Source organism: Paramacrobiotus metropolitanus, unplaced genomic scaffold, assembly GCF_019649055.1.
Source record: "Paramacrobiotus metropolitanus isolate TYO unplaced genomic scaffold, Prichtersi_v1.0 Parri_scaffold0000001, whole genome shotgun sequence".
Taxonomy (NCBI): Eukaryota; Metazoa; Tardigrada; class Eutardigrada; order Parachela; family Macrobiotidae; genus Paramacrobiotus; species Paramacrobiotus metropolitanus.
In genome coordinates, this window is record NW_026570221.1 from 3,252,391 (window position 1) to 3,277,347 (window position 24,957).

The following is a 24,957-nucleotide window of genomic DNA, read 5'->3' on the forward strand; positions in this document are numbered from 1 at the left end:
ACTGCACCGAAACCGACTAACGACGCATCGGTATTGATGAAAACTCGACGCCGTACATTTCCAAACGTCGGGGGACAAATCCCGTTCAATTTCGGGGCAACCACTATCCACCAGAGCAGTTCGTATTTTATAATAGCAGTTACCCTTGCCCTGTGATGACTTTCTTTCAACGCGTTCATGAAATCAATAAACAAACGGGAAAACGTACGCGCACCTCGCACTGCTCGTGACGCGAAACGCAAGTGACCAACCAACTGCTGCAGTTCTTTCTTTGTTACCTTTTCGCGTTTCAAGAACAGTTTGCACGTACTGACGATCCTCTCAACTTTATCTTGCGGAAGTTCTACCGTTTGCAGTTTGGAATCTAAAATTAAACCCAACAACTGCACACGCTGGGTCGGCAGAATGACCTTTTTCCAGTTTACTGGAAATCCCAAATTTATTAACAACTCAATTATTTTGTTTTGCGCTGCGGCACATTCTTCCGCTGACCACTTAATAATTAAAAAATCGTCTAAGTAAGGAATAACAATTAAACCCATAGCACGAGCAACTCGCGCTAACGCGCATGAAATGCGGTGAAATATTGCTGGGCCACATGCCAGACCAAAACATAAACAATTGTCGATAAAGTATGAATAATGTCCGTCAAGTAGCCACTTAAAACCTTGGAGTTGTCTGTGCGCCGGAAAAACCGGCACTTGCCGGTACGCGTTTTTTATATCAACGATACAATAGAAACAACCGTACCGGCTGAGCGAAACCGCGTCGTCAACGCTAGCAAAGGAGAATTGTTCCGGGGTCATGTAAGAGTTTAGCGAGTCGCAGAACGGCCTACTACAATCAGTAATAGGACGTGGTACATCCGTGTCTTTCTTTGGCACGGCCCCGATTGCGTGCACCCTTATCGGTTTCATTGACTGCCGGGTTATTTTTCCGGATCTCAACTCATCGCGAAAAATTTCGTCTAAATAAGGCTTATTTGCCGGTGATAGAGCACTTTCATAATTTTCACATTCTGCCGGCTGAACCGTGATACCATCTTCGATCAACCGAAAACCGTTAGCAATACCATCAAGAATAAACTCTTTGTCACAATCATTTGCCAAGCAATTTTTCCATTCATTAAGCTTTCGTGAAAGCGGACTACATTTAATAACTTCATCGCTTGCACACAGGCTTGCGTAATCACAACCATATTTAATATTCTCGCTACCACTCCCTGAGCTTCTGTCACTTAAGTTATTACAATGATGCGAACCATTAATAACGTTAGCTGTCAAATCATTTGAAACACCAATACTATTTCCAGAAACAATAGTATTAGAAGCAGAAATAAAAACATCATTCATCAAAAACAGTTTGTCAGTACCATTATCAATGCTTGATAACAAACATCCGGATCCAGCCCCAGATTCAAACGCCGTTGCGGCCTCCGCGTCCGTTTCCTTCCTGACCGCCCGAGCAGTCGTACCAAGTGTGACCTTTGCGGAGACAGGTGCCACACACGTGCTTGTAGTACGTACAATCTTCTTCTCCGTTGTAGCAACGACCTTCATTCCATGCCCAGCACGGACGTGTTGGTCTGTTGCCGGTAAAACCTTGAGATCCGGCATCCGTCTTTGCTCCATTCATAGGCTGAGTGCAGGACAACCATCAGACCTCGTTATACTCAGATTCTTTCATAGAATCTTTCTCATAACATAGCGTATCTTTAACTTTTAAATTTTGTTTGGCCACGCCCTACTGACCATGGAAGATGAAATTATTTTTTTAGGTATGCCCTATTGTTCCTCTGTCATCCTGCAAAAAATTATATTTTCTGAGAGGGGGGGGGAGCGGTGACGCGTCCCTGGTCAGTAGCATTTGTCCATATTGGTTTGCTTGCAGAAATGACCTACTCCCTATTTAGTCTCTTCCTATTGCTTAGTTGGATGGTTTATTGGGAATTTACCAGAATAACGGTTTTTTGTGCTGCTGGGTTTTCTTGCAGCACTTAATATCTTTTCCTGTTATCCTCTTGCGTTGCGAAATACGAAGAGAGCTTGTAGTCATATAACCAGCACACGATGACTTTGGCAAACAAAATTGCTGAATTACTGAGTACTGATAAATTCGCTATATTATATAACAGCGCTTCACATATATACTGTATATTATTTTCAAATAGCCGACTGTGTAAATGTAAAACGAATGAATGCTTCGATTCTATAAAAAAAACACTGTTACCACCGAATGCAGGTGAGTTCAATAAGAATAACAACGCCAGCCAAACATAATTTTTATCAACAGATTGTCTGCAACAGCGAGGGCATCGCGATAATTGTAGTCTGTCATAAATTTTTCAAAGGATCTCCGTATTATGTCAGTGCAAGCAGCCGGATGATACTGAACTAAGAGTCGGAAAACATAATAATTTTGATGAAACTTCAAAATCAAATTTTACGTTATCATAGTGATACATTTATGCTTCTTCTTTATTTCGATTCATAATTATGACAGTATTAACCAGACACTACTGCTACAAAATTAGGTACTACCAAAACATCCAATACCATCATTAGCGTTATTGAACTGTTTAACACGCGGCAAAGTGCCCAAAACTGCCGCCGCATTACCACGAACAACGGCAATGCTGAAGCGCTGTTTCAAAAACGACCATCCGGACGTGTGATACATTTGATTATACAGCGATCAACAAGCTGGATGCCTGCATAAATGCAGCAGACCATGTCCCAGTTGTTATCAAGGGTGAGTGTGCGGTCGCTGTAAGACAAAGAAGGTACCAAACAGACTTCACGAGATTGGGCAGGCAGTGGAGTTATTAAACACTGTACAATGCAAGCCAGTTCTACCGTATTACGGCCTATATCTACGAGAGCGACCAGAGCAGAGCGGAAGCTGTCATCGTTTTCTTACTTTTATCATGCGCTTAACGACATTAAAAGTCTTACAAGTTTTTTTTACAGCGATAAAATTAGCCGTACAAATCAGTTTCTGTCGCTGTGTATTAAACCCACCATGCAACACTTCTGAAAAAATGACAGTGCAAATGAAACCGTAAAAGGCACCTCTTTCGTTACAGAAGCTGTGGCGTTCTCGCGATTTCCTTCCATTCTGAATTGATTACTTCATCTGATCATGTCCACTCATAGAGAACACGTGTGCACAAGTGAATTTCTTTTCGACTATGCTTTTTATTAAAAGTTAAGGTGAACCACTAAAGCACAGCTATTTATTTTTTGCGAGAATCCTTATGATCAGAATCGTTCTGCCCGTCAATAATTTGGCAAGCCACGCAACCTTCTCGAACTATTAACAAAGTGCTAATGCAGACCAGGTAGCTGGGATACTGTGAAAGCATTTAATATCTCGGAAACAAACTGGCCATCATGTTCGATTTTGCCGCGTACGTGAACCTCTGCCCTTAACCTATAGTAGTAGTGAAGCGATATATTACAAATATATAGATACTTATAATAGGTACATAAAGCGGTATATATAATGCTCAGCTAGAATGTCATAATTTATAAGGTACGAATAGCAAAGCTAGTTGCACAAAAAACAAATTATTGACGGTGGCAACATGTTAAGAATAAAATAAAAAGTAAGTAATCTTAAGTAAGTAATAAGTTTTTGTGTAAGTAATCTGGCAAAAAGCCGGTATGTTATTTCAGCTACTGTATATCTTACCGACCCGATTTTACGGGCACAAACGGTTTCTGTCTTATTTTAAATCGATTTTGAGAAACTCACGTTGATATAGAAAAAAATGGCGAAGCTTAAAGCGGTGCAAAACAAGCCTGTAAGAGAGCATGCAAGTAAACATTTAGCAGTTTGCGTATGATCATTAAGCCATATGCCGGATCATCTCCCCTTATAAGCATCACGCGTACTAACGAGTACTGTAATGAGCTTGCATGTAGCGCACTTAAAATCCATCAGTGTATAGACTGCCCAAGCAAAGCGTGGAATTTAAGTTTGAATTAGCGGTAATCATCGGGACAAGATACATTGTACGAGAACTCGTTGCCAGTCGAAATATTTTCCAACGTCAGGTTTTTAGAACAATCCACGCTGAAGACATCCGTGCGATTCCCAGTCCGCTTGACAGCTTCGGAGAAATAGCTTCCGATTCTGAACACTTCGCCGGGTTCCTTTTCTTCGATCAAATATCTTTTCTGTTTCAGAAAACTGCGTAACCAGGCAGATGAGCAGTCACAGTGCAGTTTCTGTAGATAGTCGAGATAACCAGTTACGACAGAATAGTAGGCTTGGCTACGATTTTTTGGACTAAAGAATGCCAAGATCAAATTTTTCTCCAGGACCAAGGTGCGCAAGTGGGGCAAATCCGTGAAGGTGTCGGGCTCCAAAGTGTCGATGCTGGATAAATCGAACACAATCTGGCGAAGTTGCGGCAGACGACTGAAATCGGATTTCTGAATATCTAGATGTCGGCAGCTATAAATAGCTAAACTGTGGAGGTTAGGAATTGTACCCAGTGTATGTATCCTGGAAGTAGTATTCGGCGCATAACATCCCGTAACGGTCAAGCCTATCGTGTGGTTGCGGATAGGTTCAACGACAGTAACGGTAATCAAATTCTCTTTAAGGGGGAACTCAAATAAATCCAGCACTACTGCGCGCCGCGGACTGATCTCCCTCACCCGTTTGATGGTTTTAATTACTAACGAACGAGGTTTGTAGAGACATGCGATCTCCACGTACGTGTTCAGCATCATGAGTCTGCGAGGGGTTTCATCATTTATTATGCAGTAATCGGAGTGGGGAATCAGCGCACAAATAGCATCTTCCGCTTCAAGGTTGTCGTAGGTGATGCATTCTCTCACCGTTAGCAAATCTCTCCGAAAAGGATATTGCGCCACTACTGCAGGTGTCACATTGTGGGTTGAAGTTACATTTGGTGAGGTGCAACCAGAGTCCGCAAATGCCCACAAAGCTGGAAATGTTGGAAATTAAAAGAAAAACAGCGGTCACTTATCCTTGGTACAAACAATGTACAGAGATTTAAAAGAGTAATTTCGAAGAGATTTTTGTACCTACGGTACAACAAAGGGAACTTTCCTTAAAGGTTTATGTTTCCAATCAAAGCATTTTAAGTTGTACGAATACAATACTCGTCTTACCAAGTTTGTTTCGGATGCAGAAAAAAACAAGCAATCCACATTGAACTGCTTTCATGTTGCAGTCTCTAACTTGCATTTTACATGCATTCACCGGCGGCAACGAACGATAATCGACGAAGAAGTTTCATGTGTTAAACTGTGTTCAGATCCATCGACTATTATCACAACAATGCCGAAACAGAAGTAAGCTTGTACTCGCAAGCTAAATCTAGCCTTCGGCGTTCTCGACGAAGCGAACACTTTGGCAGTTTTACCCAGTTAACCAACACCTGGCTGCTTTTCTTTGCCTACAGCACAATAACAGAACGGACTATCACATTTACCCATCTTTCACTTTGCCGCACAATCGGGTATAATTATCTCGGATACGACGACGAGACAAGTTGGCTGGATAAACAGCACCAAGTGGCAGTAACAAAAATTGCAGCGACAGCTATGCCGAATTGAGTGTATGCGACAGGGCGACCGCGTGCGGACGGCAGTTTGTGAAAACTTACGAGTGTCCGGCAGTTACTTTTTATGTTGCTACGAGATGTGAATGACGACTTTGAAGGCCGCTCACTCAGTTCTTGTCCTGGTAAAAAGGTCGACAACATAAACAGGGAATGCAGAAAAATGTGCTGTACAAAGGAATGCAAACTGTCTCCTGACAAGACAACGATCACAGGCTATTAACCGGAGCCATGCGGATTATCTCTAATTTAAACGAAACTAAAAATTGTCTTTCTGTTCGTTACGAAAGTATGTATGAAATGACGCCAAATAAGGAAGCAAAAATAACGTCATAAAAAGTGAAGGTGATAAAATCTATTTACTGTAGAATGATTTTGCACATGTATCATTTCAAATGCGCCAGCGTCCTGTAATAATTTCCGAAGCAAAGCTAGGAAATTATAATTTGGATTAGCATATCATTTCATTAGAGCATGATGTATTGTACGAAAACTCATTGCCTGCCCAAATGTTTTCCAATGTCACCTTCTTGGAGCAATCCACACTGAAGACATCCGTACCATTCCCAGTCTTCCTGACAGCTTCGGAGAAATAGCTTCCGATTCTGAACACTTCGCCGGGTTCCTTTCCTTCAATCAAATATCGATTCTGCTTAAAAAAACGGCGCAACCAGGCAAACGAGCAGTCACAGTGCAGAGTATAAACATAGTCGATATAGCGATCGTTGGAAAAATTGCTGGTTCGGTTAGGATTTTTTGCACTAATCAGCGCCAAGATCAGTTTTTTCTCCAATACCAAGTTGCGTAAGTGAGGCAAATCCGTGAACGTGCCTGGCTCCAGTGTGTCTGTCGTGGATAAATCAAACACAACCTGACGAAGTTGCGGCACTCGATCGAAATCCGATTTCTGGATCGCTAGATCACGGCAGCCATGGAGACCAATACTGTGAAGTGCAGGAATAGTACCCAGGTTATGTATTCGGGACGTAGTATTCGGCGCGTAACATCCAGTAACGGTCAGGCCTACAGTTTGGTTGCGGATTGGTTCGACAACGGCAACGGTAATCAGATCCTCTTTGCCAGGAATTTCTAACAAGTCCAGAACTACTGCACGCTGCGGACTGATCTGGCTCACCCGTTTGGTGGTTTTAATTACTAACGCACGAGGTTTGTATATGCATGCGATCTCCACGTACGTGTTCAGCATCACACGTCCGCGTGGCGTTTTGTCATTTACTGTACATAAATTGGAGCCGGGGATTAGCTGGCACATAGATCCATTGGCTGCAAGGTTGAAGTAAAGGATGCATTCTTTCACCGTAAGCAAATGCACTGCGAAACGATATGGCGAGACTACCGACGGAGCTATGTAAGTTAGGTTGTATGATGTACAATCAGAGTCCGCGTGCGCCGGCGCACCTAAAAATTTTAAAACCGATGAGAAGTGTGACGATCGTTTCGTATTCTGTATGAAGAGAGATTTGTGACGGCATATTTTTAAAACTTTGCTATTCGAATAAAAAACAGTTTACTCTGAACGGTGTCGCTTAATTATAGACACTTCCCGGCAATAGCCCTACCCCAGACACAGCTGGTCGGTATGGTTTACCAAACTTACTTCCGATACAGAACAAAACAAATAATCCGCACCCTATTGATTGCATGTTGCAGCATTAATCAGCGTTTATTACATAAGCGGTACCAAATATTTTCCGTATTAAACAAAGTTTCATATGTAATAGTCCATCGATTATTATCAAAATGTTGCCGAACCAACAGTATTTTGCCCGCAAGACAAATGTCGACATGGATATCCCCAGCGAACCGAGCAGGCAGACTGAAAATAAGGTACCCAACACTCGGCAGCACTAATTTTTCTGTGTGCAATGCACACATAATGTGATAGTCCTTTCACTCAATGTACACGGTGCACTGAGTGAGCGGACTATCACATTATGCCATCTATCATTTAACCGCGTACTTCTATCTGATATAGTTCACCAGTAAAAGCACCCAGGACATATATTGACAATTACAGGCTTTTTGAGTTTATAACTCGTTAATTATCCGGGCGAGAGTGGAGCTGCTCATTCAGCTTAGAGCTTTTTTGAATTAATAATAGGTTAGTGGCTGTGTCGAATCGACCATTTTCCAAGAAGCCCCCTCTTTATAGTGGAAGCACGTCAATCAACCGACCTAGTACCCAATTCGCTGCCCGACAATTTGCTGACCGACATGTTACTGACTTACACAACTGGTTGACCGATAAATTGTTGACCTACAGTTTCCTTCTGTGCAAACTGTTGACCGATGTTTTGTCGAAACATTTTTGCTGACCGACAACTTGCTTTTCGGTTCAATGCGCTGATTTTTAAGTTTTTCTAACTTCTCGTTGTTTTTCTTGGGTTTATTAGGTTTCCTGGGTTTCTCTTGCGTTTCTTTGTTTTCATAGGTTTTTTAAGTTTTTTAGGTTTCTTAGATTTCTTAGGTTTCTTGGGCTTTTCACGTCAGCAACATATCGCTAGCATGTCGTCGGTGTTCACAAAAAGTCGTTAAGGGAGAATTCGTTCAGCGAAATGTCGTTTCAACAAACTTTCGGGTCACCAATTTTATTTAGTGGGTCAGCAAAACGTCGCCAGCAGTTGTCGGTCAACGACTCAACATGATGGTCGTCAGCGGGTTGTTGGTGTGCCCTTTAACGTGCCAGCAGAGGACATACTTGCGCCTGATTGGTGTGATGCTTCACTTCGCGATCTGTTAACAGCTTTTAGGCTTTGCTCAGACTGAACCCTTCACGCTGCTATGTGCCTTCAAGCGCATGCGCTCACGCTATCAGTTCTTAAATTTAGCGATTTACATTCATTCGATTGCGATTTATTTTTCATTTAGCTATCAACAAACGTGAACGCGGACAATTCATTATGCTTTTTCCCATGCGCATCTTCGTAAATATGAGCATGGTAGTAGTAAATTCTCTGGCCCTGATTTTTTTTTCATTTTTGTTACCAGAAAAAAAAAACGGATACACCAGTGTGCCAATTGAAAACCAGTGCCAAATATTAGGAAACTCGGCCAGATAGTCTTGGCTGTTTTACAAAATGCTGTGGCCGGGCGGAATATATCACTTCATCAAATTGCCTGGTACCTGAACAAAATGGCGGGCTACGTGTTTAGTTTGTTTCTCGCAAACCGCTTGCCCCACTGCAACCTACTTACACTCGTTGGATAGACGATTTCATAGGCAATTAAAAACAGCTAATTATTTTCAAAAAAATTTAAAGCTGTCCGTTTTAAATGGCGGCAACAAAAGTCGTCTCGAAATATATTCTGGCCAGCTCGCAGAAGTTATGTAGAATTTTTCCGTCGCATTTCTTTCCGTGCTGGCTTTTCGAACAATTTCAACATTTTCGTCTAGAGAAATACGTATCGTTTTTAGCACTGAAAAAGTCCTGGACAGCTGCGTGCGCTGGACGAGTTATTCGCCAGCGCATTTTTCAACTTTTCCAAAAAATGCCGGTTATTTAATTGATTTGTTTAAGCATTTTCGTTAAAATTTTCGGCTGGATGACTGGTTGCAGCAAAAAATGCCGGTTTGTATTTTACAAGTGGCCCACATACTGCCCTTGCAGAAATAATGCTAAACCATATAATCTCTTTAAACAGTGGTCAGGAATTTGCTTTCGAAAACTCTACTTGCGGATTTCACGACAATTACTCGTGCGGACACAGTTGCGAGAATGTTCCTGTTTCCTACAGCAAAAAAAACCTAGAAGCAATCGCTCTGCCAGACAGAGTAACACGGGCTACATTAATTTCCTTAAACGAAAAGTAGCAGTTTTTTGTTGAGAAAAGGGTAAATTCAAATTTTCGTTTCCTGCCCAATCGGCAACCCCACCTACTTTTTCAAAACAATCAATAAAAAACTCAAACCTTTGTATAATGTCGGTTTAATTTAACTGTCATTTGCTGTAGACACTGCTCTGTCGAATAAAACTAAAACGATGTCAATCACGACAATCAGGCACCGGACGAACCCGGCACACTCCGGCAAAACAGACCGCCATTTTGTTCAGCCACCCGGTAAACACCAGAATAAATTTTTTTTACGCTGGCGGATTTTACTTGCTCTCGTTAAGAAAACATACGTATGCTTACAAAAATTAACTAATCGCAATTGATTTGATTGAACGCACCACAAATCACAAGAAACGCGTAGGTGTTTTCTGGTACAAATGTTTCTTGTAAAAATCTAATGGTACAAAATTCAAACCAACCTGAACGTCATCCAGCTTCAAGAACCTGAAACGTACAGATTTCGTCAATCTGAAGTGGGCATAATAATCAAGTCGAGCCGAAAGCCTGTTGATTTCTGGTACCGTGTTACTGCAAGTGTGCATAATGTTGCACACGCAAGTAAATTTTCGAGTGCCGTTCGCTGCAAAACAGCCACAATACTGACAAAAACGATCAGAATTCTAGCAAAAAATATGATCAGCCACTCAAGTGACTTCCTTACTCCAGGTTTCGGCTTATCTTCGTACCTTATGTACATGACAAATTACCAAAAAACCGGCCGTGATTATTGTGCCGGTTGCTGAATTGGCGCATCACGCAGACAAAACCACTTCTGTTCCTTCCGATATTTAAGCAAACTTCCAGAGTACTGCAAACCAGTATACAGATCTGTACATCTTTATGTTTGTCGAGTCTCCATAGTACGGCATTTCAAGTTTCTCCCGAGCTATTTTATACAGTAGTGCGACGCTTGTTAAGCACCGAATGGCAGCATTTAAAGCTGTTGCTGTGATCTTTGCTATCGCGCTGAACGGCTGGTTCTTGCGTGACTGGACAGTAACTGCTTATACTGCTCCACCAATCGAATACATCTTCGAGGTAAGCATCTCTTACCACTAGAAATGCCATTAGAAGTTTTTCTACTTTGAACGGTTTATTGGCCCGATTACCTTCCTACAGTGCGATAGCTCTCCTACTAACGAAACGTACAAAAAGATTACCGATCTCCGTGGCGCACGATGCAGTGAGCCGGTGACCACGCTAATTACTAAAGGAAGCCCGGATAACGTCAAGTATCAAGTCCATTACACAGTAAGTTCTGCCACGTATCGCGGCGAGGCGGCTAGCACCTCGGTCCCTTTGTCGGAGCGGGCAATCTGCCGACGCGGCAGTCTTTTGGACTACACTATGTCTCTAGCATAATACATCCCTTGTTGACGAAAATGTTTGCATTACAAAATCATTGCATTATATACAAGAAAAGCACGCCATAACCATGCTAATTTGGGAAATAATTTTGAAAAATTGCAACCTATCTGTACTTCGCGTTAAACACCTCATTCTGGCTTCGCAGCACAATAATTCGCGTGTTTTTTCTTAACTATTCAGTGCCAGACCCGAGAAGAACCAGTCCAGTGCAATGAAACTCCCAGGGACATCCAGTGCACAACGGGAGACCAGTGCAGGTGTTGCCTGAATGTTGCCATGGAAGCCCTTTGCCAGGACGAACGGCTATCACTACGGCGTTTTTTGCGTACTTGCAAAAGAGTCTCCCTGCCAGTGACGGATCCCCCAGCTGACCCCGCAGAGGACGAAGTGACGGTGATTTATGAGGTGCCAAGTGAGATAACTGCAACTACCGTTCCAACGGTCGGGAATCACGTGTCAGGTGACAGCGTTTGTATATTCTAGACCTTTATGCAAAACCAGAACACCAATAATACTAAATGTGCGTGTATGTATGACAGGTCGACCATATTGCCCCGACGGTAACGACAGTATTCTCGAAGGGAGCTGTTTCGTACCGGCGCTGATGATCGTGGTAGATAAGGGGAACTGTTTGCAAAAGATTACCGCTGGGGTGCCCACTGAAAAGGTGGCAGGCAGTGATTACACAGTCAACATCGCTTACTGGTCCTCGGGCCGGCATGAAACCTGGAACGGGCTGTCTCCTATTCCGGCAACTGCCTTTAACACCGCATTACGCGTTCTGGATGACTGCAACAAGTATAACGTATGCTCCAAATGCAAAAAACTACCGTTGGTGAAAGTTATAATCGAACAAGGATACGCAGTGCCTACAACCTTGGAGGAAGTTGAGACCAACGATACGACTACGCCCTGGGCGCCGATTCCCTCCGCGTGGAAGCAGCCTATTTATCCTACGCATTATTGAGAACCGCTTAATTATTACAGCAGCGATACGCATATGTTTTAATTGGGTGCCATGGCTTCCTTAAAATATTGATAATAGATTTGATTATAGAATTTAAATGAAACGTCATGTGCTGTTGGAATGAACGAGTATATTGCAAGCGCCGCTCTAGTAAGCGCATGGTCAAGTTAAACTCTGCCAGCATCTAAAAGTTGTTCAAAAGTTTTAGAAAAGGAAATAACAGCCCTGTAAGTGGCAGTTTGTTAAGGCCAGCATAGTGTACAAATGTAGCATAACAAGTGGCTAACATAATAAACCCATCTGTTACGGCAAACGACTGACTATTACTAATACGGTGTGGCTATTGAGAACGCCTCGCACAATATTTTTGGCTATGCCCACGAACAAGGCCGTAGCGAGGTCCGTGGGATGGGGTAGGCGCAATTTGGCTGCGCCATTTGTGCCCGCTTCGAAGGTCCATCTGAGCCCACTGCGCCCATAAATTTCGCGAAGTGGCTATGCGCAGGAGTTTCGTACTGCGGTGCTTTACTGTGCAAGTGTGCATCGTACGTTACATAGCAACCTGTGACCGTTGATAAGTAGGTACGAACCGTACGATAGTTGATTGCATTGCTGGCATGGTATAATTTTTTTTTTACCTTCCCTGAAATTTGTTTGGCCCCTGGGGGCCGGGGGGTTCTCCCATCGCAGCCTGATGCTAATATTGGCACGCGCATTTGCGCAAAAATCTGTAATGGTAGGAGGCATCCAAAATCGGGATTTTTCTACTACATACAGTACATAATTATGCGAATGAGTTTCTATGTTTAAAACACCAGACTCTGGGGTAATACATCATCCTGCGGCTACAGTATTTTCCATTGTACCACCGCTGCTACAACGGCGAATTTTTGGTTCCGACTTACTGCAGCGAGTGCGGTTGTATGCGCATTGTGATGAGTGTTCTTGCTGTATTACGGCTGTGAGGCTGATTTTAAACCTGATGGATTTATCTGTATATAAAGAATGCACAGAGTCGAAAATTTACACAACAAATGCACAGTTTTCCGTGTAGGCCGAAATATATTTATTAATTTTTACTGAACTGACAAGTTCTTAAAAAAAAACACATAACCCAATACTGCCGACATAAAAAGCGAATGCTGCAAAGTAAGTCTGAAGAAAAACAGGAAAACGTTTTTACTTGTTTATCAACGTCAGAATGCCAAATTAATTTTAACAGCGACCATATTTGTTGTGCAGCAATATAAATGACCCTGTTTAGTCCACTGCCCTACGACTTCACTACGAACTCACAGAAATCCAAATCTAGCGAACTTTTACACCGAAAAGGTTAATCGACCCATCTTTTTAATGAAGATTCTCTTACAACTGTTAAACAAGTTTTTTTTCTCTTGTAACAAATTAACAACGATATTTTTGTTAGTATCTGCGCAAAAATACAGTTAACACATTTTCAAAAATAAAATACTTATCATTAAATGCAGAATTAAATTTCCAAATTCTAAGGAAAAGAAGGGGAATACCTAGTGCTGCTGCACGGGAATCGCGCCATTTTGGTCCTTATCCACGAAGGCTAGAGAGTGATCAGCTAGCAGCATTACCGGCATGCGTCTGCTCTCCACAATCTTCGATTTGCCCACCAACGCTTTAAATTTCTACAAAAATCCACATATTAATTCAAATAAAAAAATTGAATGCTTTCTAATTAAATCAACAAATTAGTCGCTAATTCAAAAAAGAACACTCCCTTATCTTTCACTGCAAACCAACGGAAGGCGGCGGGATGCGGCATGAAAGATCCCATGCGATTAGTGGTGACCTTTGGATGTTCTCCGTCGAAAGTCGACGTTTTAGGCCATCAACTGGATGGAATAATGGCTACTGAGCTACTAGACTAGTAAAAAAGTCTAGGCATAAACAATATTCTCATTCTTGTATTGCAAAGTGCAGCTGCGTTCTAATCCCGGTTCGATTTCGTAAAAAGGCATTCATGGATTAAATGTGCTGAGCACCGTCAAAATACGGAGCCAGGACGGATGCGTTTTAATTGTAACATTTCGTTGTAATTTTACGTAGTACTCCAGACGTACCAATTAACGTCAAACACTGCGCGATAACTCTACTTAAACATACTGTCGCCGTCACGTCTCGGGTCTGCACAACACACGTCAAAAAAGTGCTACCTGGCGAACCGGGAATGCAGTAGGGATTTATGTTCTCGTACGTACTTCACATGCATTTCATTTCTCAAAATTATTTATAAAACCGTCCCACCGATACCGGTTTCGGCAAAACTGGCTTCGGTAAAGCTTTCAAGGTGACCTTGAGAACAATAGCAGTGCCAGTTGCTTGTAACATTTATTTAAGTATTAAGTATGTACTATAATAAATTTGTAGTTATTTTATTTGCAAACATGCTGAATTTTAATCGCCTGATTGCTGTTCAAAATGTTCATATATATATATATATATATATATGTATATATATATATATATATATATATATTATATATATATATATATATATGTATATATATATATATATATATGAATGCATATATGTGCATACAGCAATAGCCCGATATATAACTTCATACATGTAAATAAAAAATAATGTATATATGTATGTATACATTATATATTATAATATATGTATGTATATACATTTGGCATTATCGAACGTTAAAGCTCAGCATGTTACAAAAAGTACCAATATCAAATAAATGTTGAAAACGGCAATTGGTCTGAACAATACCGATGCCATATCACTCAAATAATTGCAGTGAATAATGAAAACAATCGACTCCGTGCTGCAGATATTTTGACGTGTGAACGACGACATAGTGTTATCAGCGCGCAAGTTAGTGCACAGTGGGAATACGCTCTGGACTCCGATGAGTGGTCGTACACAAACAAACTACTTCCGCTAGGTACTGCGGATGTGCCAAACGAAAGTTACCGAAACCCAAACACTCAGGAACTTCCCAAATGTTTAATCAACAGAACAGAACGCACTTCTACCAGAAGGTCACACCAACATTCTATTAAAAGCTAACCTCTTCTGAGTCTTCAGACTCTTCTCACACGACAGACCAAAGACTTGAACACTCTCCGCAACACACTGAACATGCAACGAGAATCGCTAATGTAATTAGTGATCAAATGCGTTAGATAAGAACAGCAATCGTACGTAACAGAACAGATAACACGTACGTCACAGCACGTACGTACGCAATACACGCTTTCTACGCATAGCGTGTTAGTATATTACTTTATAGGTAAATGATTGGCCACACGAGTGGTGATCGAGATAGAAATGCCATAAAAGAGGGTGATGTAGTCGAAAATTCAAGAATTTCGTTACGTAGCATTAAAACGGCGCCTTAAGCTAATCAATTGCCCTTTAACAAATTTTTAAAAAGTTTTGAGCCATTTCCCTGCAGTTGCGTCGAATGGCTGTTGACAGTGAGAACGAAGGTGCAGGTGCTCGGGTGTCCGCACACGGAAATTTCTTAAATTTACCTCGGGCCGATGTCCTGTTTTTTCTTCCATTACCTTTTGAAGTAATACAAATACGAAATTCAGTTACCGTAATTATCGAATTTGCACCTCGCCCCACAATAAGGCCCCCCTCCGTAATAAGCCCCCCTTTTCACAACTCGTTTGAAAAATAGCGCCTCCCCCGAATTTACCGCCCAGGGGGGCGTTATTAAATGTTAAGCGCCACAAAATGATTGAAATACCGGAAATTGCTTCATAATCATTGTTATGATTTAATGAATAAACAGTAAACGGTCACAAAAATATTGCGGTTCTATTCTCCAGAATGCTGTTTGCAAGGTTGTGAAACTGCAAATAACGATATCTACTGCGTTCAATTTCAACAGAACAGACGCGCGGTTGTTTGAATATAACGACCCCCTCCGAAACATATACTGTTTGAAAAATTGTAGCACCCCCCGAAATAACGTCCCCTCCCCGAAATAAGCCCCCTCCTCCAGGACCTTCGAACTATTTGCACCCCAGGGGTGCAAATTCGATAATTACGGTATTCAATAAAACCAAAACTGGTGTTGCAAGATACCCGTAATATTAATTTTGTAAAAGTTTCGTTTGCAATAAGTGCTACACGGGTGACGCTCCAAGTTTGGGCAGTTCCCTCAAAAATTGCTAAAGGTCATCTGCCAACAAAATACTAATAGTGCAATTATTGTGTGATCACCGTATGTTTGAGCAGCATTTTTTGCACTACGGTTTGTCGTGCTAATGGCGTAGTTTGAATTACAGCGAGATTTCAGTTGAACCACACGTCCACGTGCATAGAAATGCTGCTCGACTCATGATTCGTGATAACCCTTCCGCTTTTAAAATTTGTTTAATAATTACGCTAATGCTATTTTTCGAAATTGATAATTGTGGGCTGTTTGTCAATCAAAGATCTTGAAAAAAAACGTATAATATCGATCTGTTTAAACAAAGGATTCGTGACCTCGGCGATATTCTTACTGGCGCAGTGACAATGAAGGGAGTTGCACTTTGCACGTTCGCAGGGGAACCACGAAAAGTCGGATGCATTCATCTTAGGCAAAATCTCATTCAATAACTGTAAGCGTTGAACAATAACTTTATCCCGCTTAAGCACGTTTCGGCACCAACCGAAACTATTTTTGGCCACCAATCACGCCAATGCTTTTCGTTGACCCGTATCATATACCTTTAGGGTCGCTCTACACTTTATAGAAATTTCCGTGAAAAAACTTTCTTTGGGAAACTTTCTAGAAGGGCAGGTATAAGCGCTCTGAAAGTGACTGCTAAAACATTCCTATATTTGCCGGTTGGCAGCTTGTTTTCTTTTCAACTTTATCATTTTTATCATTTTTTTTTCAAAATTTCAACTTTATCATTTTTATCATTTTTTTTTCAAAATTTCAACTTTATCATTTTTGGATTCACAGTAAAAAGTTGTACTGGAAAACCGCAAAACGAAAAGTAAACCGACGTGCACAAATGTTTTTGATTTTAGTTTATGGAACGGCCCGAACTTGGCGCGGCACCCTTGTAGTTTAACAGTTTCAGTTTTGGACTTCAGGAGAAGCAGTTCTGTTTAATTTTCAGAGTGGTCAGTACAGATTAAAAAGTAATTTTGCTGAAAACAATAACACCAATAGTACTCCACCATTGCCAATAACACCACTGCAATTTACATAAAGTACTGACTATTCACATATTCACCGATTCACGGATTCACGGCATGCAAGGGGTATCAAGTATTGGCAGTACTTTACATAAAGTACTGACCTTATGTAAAGTACTGACCTTTCACCGATTCACGGATTCACGGGATGCAGTACTTTCACGGATTCACGGGATGCGGGAGGTACAAAGTATTGGCAGTACTTTACCTAAAGTACTGACTTTATGTAAAGTACTGACTTTTCACCGATTCACGGATTCACGGCATGCGGGAGGTACAAAGTATTGGCAGTACTTTACCTAAAGTACTGACTTTATGTAAAGTACTGACTTTTCACCGATTCACGGATTCACGGCATGCGGGAGGTACAAAGTATTGGCAGTACTTTACATAAAGTACTGACTTTATGTAAAGTACTGACCTTTCACCGATTCACGGCATGCGGGAGGTATAAAGTATTGGCAGTACTTTACCTAAAGTACTGACTTTTGTAAAGTACTGACTTTTCACCGATTCACGGAATTAGGTACATGTGGATGGATACACCACTGTGCAGTAATTCACACAATCCCGGCAATTTTTGTATGCCGTACTTAATATATTATAATGTACGATCGTCGTACGTGCAATCGGGGTTCGTACAACTTTTCTAAATTACTACAAAATTTGACGTACTAAAGTTTCCTATAACTACAAAACTCCTGCGCATAGCTTTGACCTAAATTTCGAAGCCTGCGCCCGTTGCGCCCGTATAAACAGCCCGCGCTTTAATACTTTAATTAATATAAGTAGTTTAATTATTGTAGTTCTTGATCGCCGTACACCAGACCAAGGCACATCCGGCCAAAGTTTACCCTGCGCCACGGGCGCACGGCCAGTGGCGCCCGCTGCGCCCTTTGAAAAATCCAGAAATTTTGCGCCCGTGCGCCTGTGCGCCAGTTTCGGGCACAAATTTAATTCAAAAGTTGGCCGAGGAGGTATAGGCGCGCGCCAGTGCGCCTATACTGCTACGGCCCTGCCCACGAATATTTCCGAAATGAAGTCTAGCATCAGCTTTTGCCTGTTTTCTCCTCTTTGTTGCATTAACCGCTTTTTTAAATTTCTCAGCGGCCCTGAATGTCAAGCTAAATGCAATGACTTTTTTGCAGGCCGAAGACATGGCTCAATTAAATTGCTGGCGCTCCAGAAGTCTTGAATCATCGCGAAAAGCTAGGGACCAGAGACCACATTTCTCGACATCTGTCCCGGATGGTCGCCATGTTCGTCTTCCGGTAGCACTGCAAAACAGTGCCCGGTTTTACTCGAAAGTTTTGACCGTGGTTATAGCCCAGGCATTATCGACTGAGCGGTCAATAGGTAGTCCATCTATTCCATGAGCTATGTTGATAATGAAAGATAATGTGAATAGTTCGTTTGATTTTTATTACGGTGAAGTCAACATGAACGTTTTGAGTGAAAACTGGAGACAGCTGGAGATAACAATGTAACCGAAGGTTCTTCTTTATTAGGCATCCCAACTGGAGTAGATGACTAACAATGTATTCTATCAGCGCAGCGGCGTTGGCTTTATTTCGGCCAACGCGTAGTAGGACACCTCTAGCTATGTAGTAGGGAGTAGCCGGAAGGTGACTTCCTGCTACACGTTACATAAAATATGGATCACGTGACCAGGAAGTCGACCATAGGCTACTTCTGACTACAGATTACAGAACATGATTACTCAAGTTACACAAACAAAACGCCTGTCCATAATCACAAGCTGCATAATTTGTATACAAACTACTGATCTTCTAGCTGGATTGCAATGTGCATTTACTGATTTGCATTCCGAATTTTACCGGTCAGCCTCAGTATCTCCGCTTTGACGGTCTGAACACAGTCTTCAAATTATCTCAGTTATAAAATTCCTTTAATAATTGGCAATCCGCGTGGCCATATTTTTGGCTGTTATCTGTGCGGCCAGTGGTGAGAACAAATATGTGTGGGACATCCTGAAAGCGGCCATGTCAGCGGCGGAGGTCATTGACATTTCAGCCAGTGCCGTGACAGGACAGGCGTATTCCGTGCTGGCAGAATTACCGGTTTCCAGTAGCTTCGACTGTGGCGCAATGGTCCAGGGATTCTATGCAGATGTCGGCACATGCTGTCAGGTTTTCCATAGGTTCGTCGGCACTGCAAAATAGTTGGCTTGTTATTGTACTTACGGCTACTTCGTGAACATTAGGTGTGACATCAATGGAAACTTGACCAAGCTATAGGTGCACCAATATGACTGTTTTAAACCAGATTACAATGGTGTGTGATCAATTTTTCAATGTTGACTTCGAAGCGTAAGTGACTAAACATATAGTACTGTGTTTACATGATATTAAGGAACAGAAAAATCCTCAGGACGGCCCGCACTAGGCGCCGGCTCCACTGATGTTAAAGGAACTGGAATAGCTACAGCAAGCTTGATTTCTTTATTATCGGATGGTTTTTTATTTTCTTTTAAGGCGGAAAGCATAAATTCGGAATAAAGTTCGTAAATCTATTCAAAATAATATTATACTGTATCTATTCTTTTAACTGGTCAGCTGGAAAGGCGACAGTATTACCAATACTACCGTCAAGCATACAGTAAATACGTTCCGCAGTTTCCTGCAAAATACTGCAGCATTTACAGAAACTTGGGCCATAAACTATATCGAACAACACTTAAATGGACGCCATGTGAGTGTTGGTATTAGGATATCGTCCTTTTAATGCAATGGGTGCCTGCAATACGCGGGTGTGAAATGGGTATCTTTGGTAAACGTGGGTGGAAGGGGGTGCCGATATAATGGTTTCCTGAAATAAAGCGTCAGTATACATAAATTTTGTTTATCGCATCAGCCGTGTATCATTCGTGATCCCGTTAACTTTCTTAAACTTTCCGAAATTTGATGAAATTTCTTCGGAATATCGCATGTTATTCAGTGAGAATACTGCGATAATGCTGCGCTGAAATACGTGCAGATATCCAGTAAGTTAACATGCTTGTTCGACCGTATTCAGAAGCCACATATACAACAGTTACTGTGTTCTCACGGTATCCTGCATCCTTGATACATGATATCAGGGATACAGACGCAAAATATGATATGATATCAAGCGCAAAACTAAACGCTGTCGACCGTTCCCCTGTAATTCTGCCGTTCCCAGCTGCCGTCACCCGTACAGCACCGGATTTATCCATAAATACAGCCAGAACGTCACAGTTCAGCGGGTGACGGGAGCAGAACAGTGAAACGGTAGACAGCTTAGTTTTGTCCCGCGTATATTCAAGACCCCGGAATGTGCCTACCCTCCTTGTATCCGGCCAATACTGCTTTACTCTACTGCATTTCTTATATTATATAGGGGGAATTTAACTGCGGAGGCAAGCGCTCCCTGTACAAGCTTGTCCAGTAATTTCTTACGTAAAGATAGAGCTAGCGAGAAGTTTGCGCTTATAACGGTGGCCACTTCACTACGTTTATCAAATTTTCTAAATGCGCTCCGCAGTTAGATTGCCGCTTACTGCACCGACCATTTTCTAGCCACCTTCCCACAGGCAGCTACTATTCTTCTCATAAAATTAAATGGGATGTACCAAGCTACCTGCCAGCCAAATGCAAGTTGCATGTTTAAACAGTGTGGAGTGGCGCTCCGGAGTGTGAAATTTGGCGTAACACGCAAATTTATGTATTTCGCTGTATTGATTCGTCAGAAATTACCGGACAAGCTTACACTTGCTGCCGTCACCCGACTCGAGTTTTTCGTTGTGGCCAAACATGGTGCTTATGTACCGCGCCTGATTTAACCGTATGTACATGTATATGCATATACAGTACATGCCGCATATACATGCTTGTGATACGGATTGTGGCTGCAGCATCTTAAATCCTTTATGCACACATTGGCCGCATATACAGGCTTGAGAAACAAATTATGGCTACAGCATCGTTTTGTGTGTGTTAGGGAAAGTTGAAGCACCAAACCTATTTCGAACAACTTTCCTGTACTGCTGCGCCAACCGCCTTTGGTGACACTGAAGCTGAGCAACTGGGTGAAAATTTCTAAGTAATACATCTTATTTAAATGAGCTCATTCACCTTCACGTGAGCCCTTTTTGTGTTACATTGTATTTGGCACAACTTTCTAAGCCCTGGCATAAGTAATCTACAACGCTGCGCCGAACCAGCGGTTCTTTCCGAAGCTGCAGTTAACTTATTAATAATGAGCACGTCTGTAACCGTCCAGGACGACCGATCGTCTCAGATGCCCGCCGGTCGTTCTGGCCCTTAAACTGTCCGAAACGACCGGAATCGACTTTACTCCCGAGCTGAATTAATCAAATACGAAACTGCACTCAGGCAGAAACGACAAGGTGGAAAATTACACTCATTATTTTAGTTCAATGCTTAAAACGAAGCAAATGGGAGGGCGAAATTTCCGGCGGTCGTTTTGGCAGCTATTGGTGGTTTCAGACGGTTTATCGGCCAAAACGACCGCCGGACGTCTGATACGGCCGGGCGTTTTGGACTGTTACACACACGTCAACTTCCGCAAACGAAGTGGTGCCAAACCTCAAGAGCTGTCTATAGTCGAATTTTCGTAGAAAAGTACATAAATATGGAAGACAGTTTTCATATTAAAGTTTTGAACGACAGTTTTATTAAAGTTTCAATTAATACTAAATCAATATCAATAATTTGCAAGCTTTTATAGAATTACGAAAACTATAGCATCTTCGTTTCTTATCAAAGCGATTTTTATATTTACGTACGCTTGTGCCAAATGTTAACGACATCGGTCCAAATTGAGCGACTTACCTTTGGCCCGCCGTTTTTGCGTTAAAGTTTCGGGATATTTTATTTCAGTCATACCACACCAAACGGATGATGATGGCATAAACGGTATTTACGATATATGACAGAAATTTTTGCGGAACCCATTTGGATATTAAATAAAATGTCGTTGCTTGATGCAAAAAAAACTGTGTAAGAGAGCGCGCAAGTAAAAATTACACAGCGTTCGCATGAACCTAGTGTCACGTGCCGGGTCATCTCTCATAGCATGTACTCGTATTATTAGCTTGCACATATTGCACTTAAAATGCGCTAGAGTACTGATTTCCAAAGTGAAGCACTAATTAAAATCTGAATCAGCAATAATTATTATCATCGGGGCAAGATGCATTGTACGAAAACTCGCTGCCTGTCGAAATATTTTCCAGTGTCACGTTTCTCGAACAATCCACGCTGAAGACATCCGTACCATTCCCAGTTCTGGTGATCGCTTCAGAGAAATAGTTTCCAATTTTGAACACTTCACCGGGATCTTTGGCATCGATCAAATACGGTTTCTTCTTCAGAAAACGGCGCAACCAGGCAAATGAGCAGTCACAATGCAGATTATAAAGGTAGTCGAGATCGTTAACACTGGCAGAATAATCGTTGGTGGAGCTGGGATTCTTCGCGCTAAATAACTCCTTGATCCATTTTCTCTCCAGAATCAAGCTACGCAAGTTAGGCAAATCTGCAAAGGTGCCTGGCTCCAGTGTGGCTATTGTGGATAAAGTGAACACCATCTGTCGCAATTGGGGCATTCCACTGAAATCGAATTTGCGGATCGCTAGATCGTCGCACAGATAGAAGGAAAAACTGTGGAGGTTAGGAATAGTACCCAGTTCGTATACCCTGGCTGTAGTATTCGGCGAATAACAGCCGGACATGCCAATGTGTACGGTTTGGTTGCGGATGGGTCCGACGACGTCAACGGTAAGCAAATCTTCTTTATCAGGTACCTCAGTCAAATACAGCGCAACTGCGCGCTGCGGACTGATTTCGCTCACCTTTTGAGTGGTTTTGGCTACTAACGAACGAGGTTCGTGGAGGCACGGGATCTCCACGTACGTGTTCATTATCTGGGATCGGTGGGGTGATTTGTCATTTAATGCACATGAACTGAAGCCGAGGACCAGCGTGCAGATAGCTCCTTTAGCTTCCAGATTGTAGTAAAGGATGCATTCTCTCACCGTAAGCAAATCTCTTCGAAAAGGATACGGGGTCACGACAGGAGCAACCACGCTGTGGTTTAAAGTCCAGTTTTGTGAGATGCAACCTGAGTCCGTGTATGTCGGCGCAGCTGGAAAATGGGTTTTGACAAAAATAAAGGCAGCTGTACAATGTATAATGCAGATATGCTTAATAATGTACAATGCAGATATGCTTAAACTGGTAAACACATCTTCGAAGTTTACATTCTCTTACTCAAACTTTGTAACTTGAATAAAAACAATTTTGATTGAGAACGGGCAGAGGTCAGGATAATTATTTTACTATAAGCCGTACTGTCTATGATCGGCTACTGAATGTCTTACCAAACTTGCTTTGGATGAAAAACAAATTGAACAATCCGCACCACAAAGCTTTCATATTGGAGTTTTTAACCAGCATTTTGTTTACCGACGGCACCGAGTATTATGGCCCGCGCTCAAGCTCGGACTTGGACTTGGACTACTAAAACTTGGACTTGGACTTCACTTGGACTCCAAAACTTGGACTTCACTTGGACTCTAAAACTCGGACTTCGCTTGGACTCTAAAACTTGGACTTCACTTGGACTCAAAAAATTGGACTTCACTTGGACACTAAAACTCGGACATTATGACCTAGACTTGGATGTAGGCGTTTCTCATGTCTTCTTACGTTTCTTCATGTTTTCTCAGGTTTCTTAGGTTTCTTAGGTTTCGTAGCTTTCTTAGGTTTTTCTGATTTCTTTGGTCTTCATAGGTTTCTTAGGTTTCTCAGGTTTTTTAGGTTTCTGAGCCTTCTTTGGTTTTCTTAGGTTTCTGAGGTTACTAACATTTCCTAGGTTATCTAGGTATTCTTTGTTATTCTGAGAAACCTAAGGAACCTAAGAAGCCTAACGAACCTAAGAAACCTAAGAGACCTAAAATCCTAAGAACACCTAAAAAACCTAAGAAACCTTAAAAATCTAAGAAACTTAAGAAACCTAAGAAACCTAAGAAAACTAAGAAACCTAAGAAACCTAAGAAACCTAAGAAACCTGAGAAACATAAGAAACCTAAGAAAGCTAAAAAAGCTAAGAAACCTAAGAAACCTAAAAGAGCTGAAAAACTAAGAACACCAAAGAAACCTAAGACACCTAAGAAACCTAAGAAACCTAAGAAAACATGGAGGAACGTAAGAAGACATGAGAAACATAATAAACGCCTAATTCCAAGTCCAAGTCATAAAGTCCAAGTTTTTGAGTCCAAGTAAGGTCCGAGTTTTAGAGTCCAAGTGAAGTCCGAGTTTTAGAGCCCAAGTGAAGTCCGAGTTTTAGAGTCCAAATGAAGTCCAAGTTTTAGAGTCCAAGTGAAGTCCAAGTCCAAGTTTTAGTAGTCCAAGTCCGAGTCCAAGTCCGAGTTTGAGCATGGGCCGAGTATTGGCCCTGATAAAGTTCCAAATATTATATTCGATCGGTTACATGACTTATATTCACAACATTGTTGAACGAGCAGTATTCTGACAGACTTCAGCCTTTTCGACGTCTTGAGCGAACTGATCAACTTGGCTAAATGGTTTAGTGCAGCTATAAACGTTATCTACAGCTGCAGTAAGTCAGCGGACTATCACATTTAGCAATCTATAAATTTGGCCAAGAAATGGATATAGCCGCGAATCGGTTTTGCTACACGTTGAGTAATCAGCTGCACCCAAGTACAGTTGGGTGCCGAGGTACGCCGGGCAAAGGTCAAAACTGCTTTTTTCGAAGGGGAATGCCGTTTTCATGGTAACTGAAATATGCTGATTTCAAGAATGCGATGTACAAACAGAAGCCGTTCACAAGGCGATTGGCTTGACGCGGTGGGAAAAAGATTCAATCAGAACGGATTGCGCATTTTAGTCCATTAAACCCCATATTTAGTTCGTGTTTACCTATGCGCAGTACCCTGGAGTA

General features: G+C 41.8%; 4 protein-coding genes across 5 annotated transcripts; 1 reads left to right on the forward strand and 3 right to left on the reverse strand.

Annotated features, from left to right (window-relative positions):
- Window positions 1-3,702: 3,702 nt before the first annotated feature.
- LOC129602158 (uncharacterized) lies at window positions 3,703-5,387 on the reverse strand. The gene is made up of 2 exons (XM_055501161.1): window positions 5,148-5,387; window positions 3,703-4,960 (listed from the first exon to the last, which is right to left on the reverse strand). Exons 1-2 carry the CDS (start codon window positions 5,221-5,223, stop codon window positions 3,987-3,989), a joined length of 1,050 nt encoding a protein of 349 aa, XP_055357136.1. The 5' UTR covers window positions 5,224-5,387; the 3' UTR covers window positions 3,703-3,986.
- A 312-nt stretch (window positions 5,388-5,699) lies between these two features.
- LOC129600574 (uncharacterized) lies at window positions 5,700-7,455 on the reverse strand. Its single transcript, XM_055499156.1, has 2 exons — window positions 7,218-7,455; window positions 5,700-7,018 (listed from the first exon to the last, which is right to left on the reverse strand). The coding sequence occupies exons 1-2, from the start codon at window positions 7,261-7,263 to the stop codon at window positions 6,051-6,053; spliced, it is 1,014 nt and encodes a 337-aa protein (XP_055355131.1). The 5' UTR covers window positions 7,264-7,455; the 3' UTR covers window positions 5,700-6,050.
- A 2,734-nt stretch (window positions 7,456-10,189) lies between these two features.
- Window positions 10,190-11,926, forward strand: LOC129581061 (uncharacterized). Its single transcript, XM_055471925.1, has 4 exons — window positions 10,190-10,492; window positions 10,574-10,705; window positions 11,003-11,282; window positions 11,362-11,926. Exons 1-4 carry the CDS (start codon window positions 10,379-10,381, stop codon window positions 11,787-11,789), a joined length of 954 nt encoding a protein of 317 aa, XP_055327900.1. The 5' UTR covers window positions 10,190-10,378; the 3' UTR covers window positions 11,790-11,926.
- A 10,008-nt stretch (window positions 11,927-21,934) lies between these two features.
- Window positions 21,935-24,678, reverse strand: LOC129597300 (uncharacterized). Of its 2 annotated transcripts, XM_055494897.1 has the most exons (3): window positions 23,372-24,678; window positions 23,027-23,136; window positions 21,935-22,915 (listed from the first exon to the last, which is right to left on the reverse strand). In XM_055494897.1, exons 1-3 carry the CDS (start codon window positions 23,445-23,447, stop codon window positions 22,154-22,156), a joined length of 948 nt encoding a protein of 315 aa, XP_055350872.1. In that variant the 5' UTR covers window positions 23,448-24,678; the 3' UTR covers window positions 21,935-22,153. The 2 variants fall into 2 exon arrangements, with proteins under 2 accessions (XP_055350872.1, XP_055350793.1); XM_055494818.1 differs by having other exon boundaries at window positions 21,935-23,136.
- Between the last annotated feature and the right edge of the window lie 279 nt (window positions 24,679-24,957).

What these genes read in the sequence shown, in the direction of transcription:
- LOC129600574 (XM_055499156.1), bottom strand. Translation starts at nt 7,263, where the DNA reads ATGCAATCAATAGGGTGCGGATTATTTGTTTTGTTCTGTATCGGAA. An exon ending in TGTTTTGTTCTGTATCGGAA is followed by an intron (nt 7,019 to 7,217) that starts GTAAGTTTGGTA and finishes TAAAATTTTTAG; the next exon opens with GTGCGCCGGCGCACGCGGAC.
- LOC129581061 (XM_055471925.1), top strand. Translation starts at nt 10,379, where the DNA reads ATGGCAGCATTTAAAGCTGTTGCTGTGATCTTTGCTATCGCGCTGAAC. An exon ending in AGTATCAAGTCCATTACACA is followed by an intron (nt 10,706 to 11,002) that starts GTAAGTTCTGCC and finishes TTAACTATTCAG; the next exon opens with TGCCAGACCCGAGAAGAACC. An exon ending in GGTCGGGAATCACGTGTCAG is followed by an intron (nt 11,283 to 11,361) that starts GTGACAGCGTTT and finishes TATGTATGACAG; the next exon opens with GTCGACCATATTGCCCCGAC.
- LOC129597300 (XM_055494818.1), bottom strand. Translation starts at nt 23,447, where the DNA reads ATGCTGGTTAAAAACTCCAATATGAAAGCTTTGTGGTGCGGATTGTTC. An exon ending in TTTCATCCAAAGCAAGTTTG is followed by an intron (nt 23,137 to 23,371) that starts GTAAGACATTCA and finishes CCCATTTTCCAG; the next exon opens with CTGCGCCGACATACACGGAC.
- LOC129602158 (XM_055501161.1), bottom strand. Translation starts at nt 5,223, where the DNA reads ATGCAAGTTAGAGACTGCAACATGAAAGCAGTTCAATGTGGATTGCTT. An exon ending in CTGCATCCGAAACAAACTTG is followed by an intron (nt 4,961 to 5,147) that starts GTAAGACGAGTA and finishes CAACATTTCCAG; the next exon opens with CTTTGTGGGCATTTGCGGAC.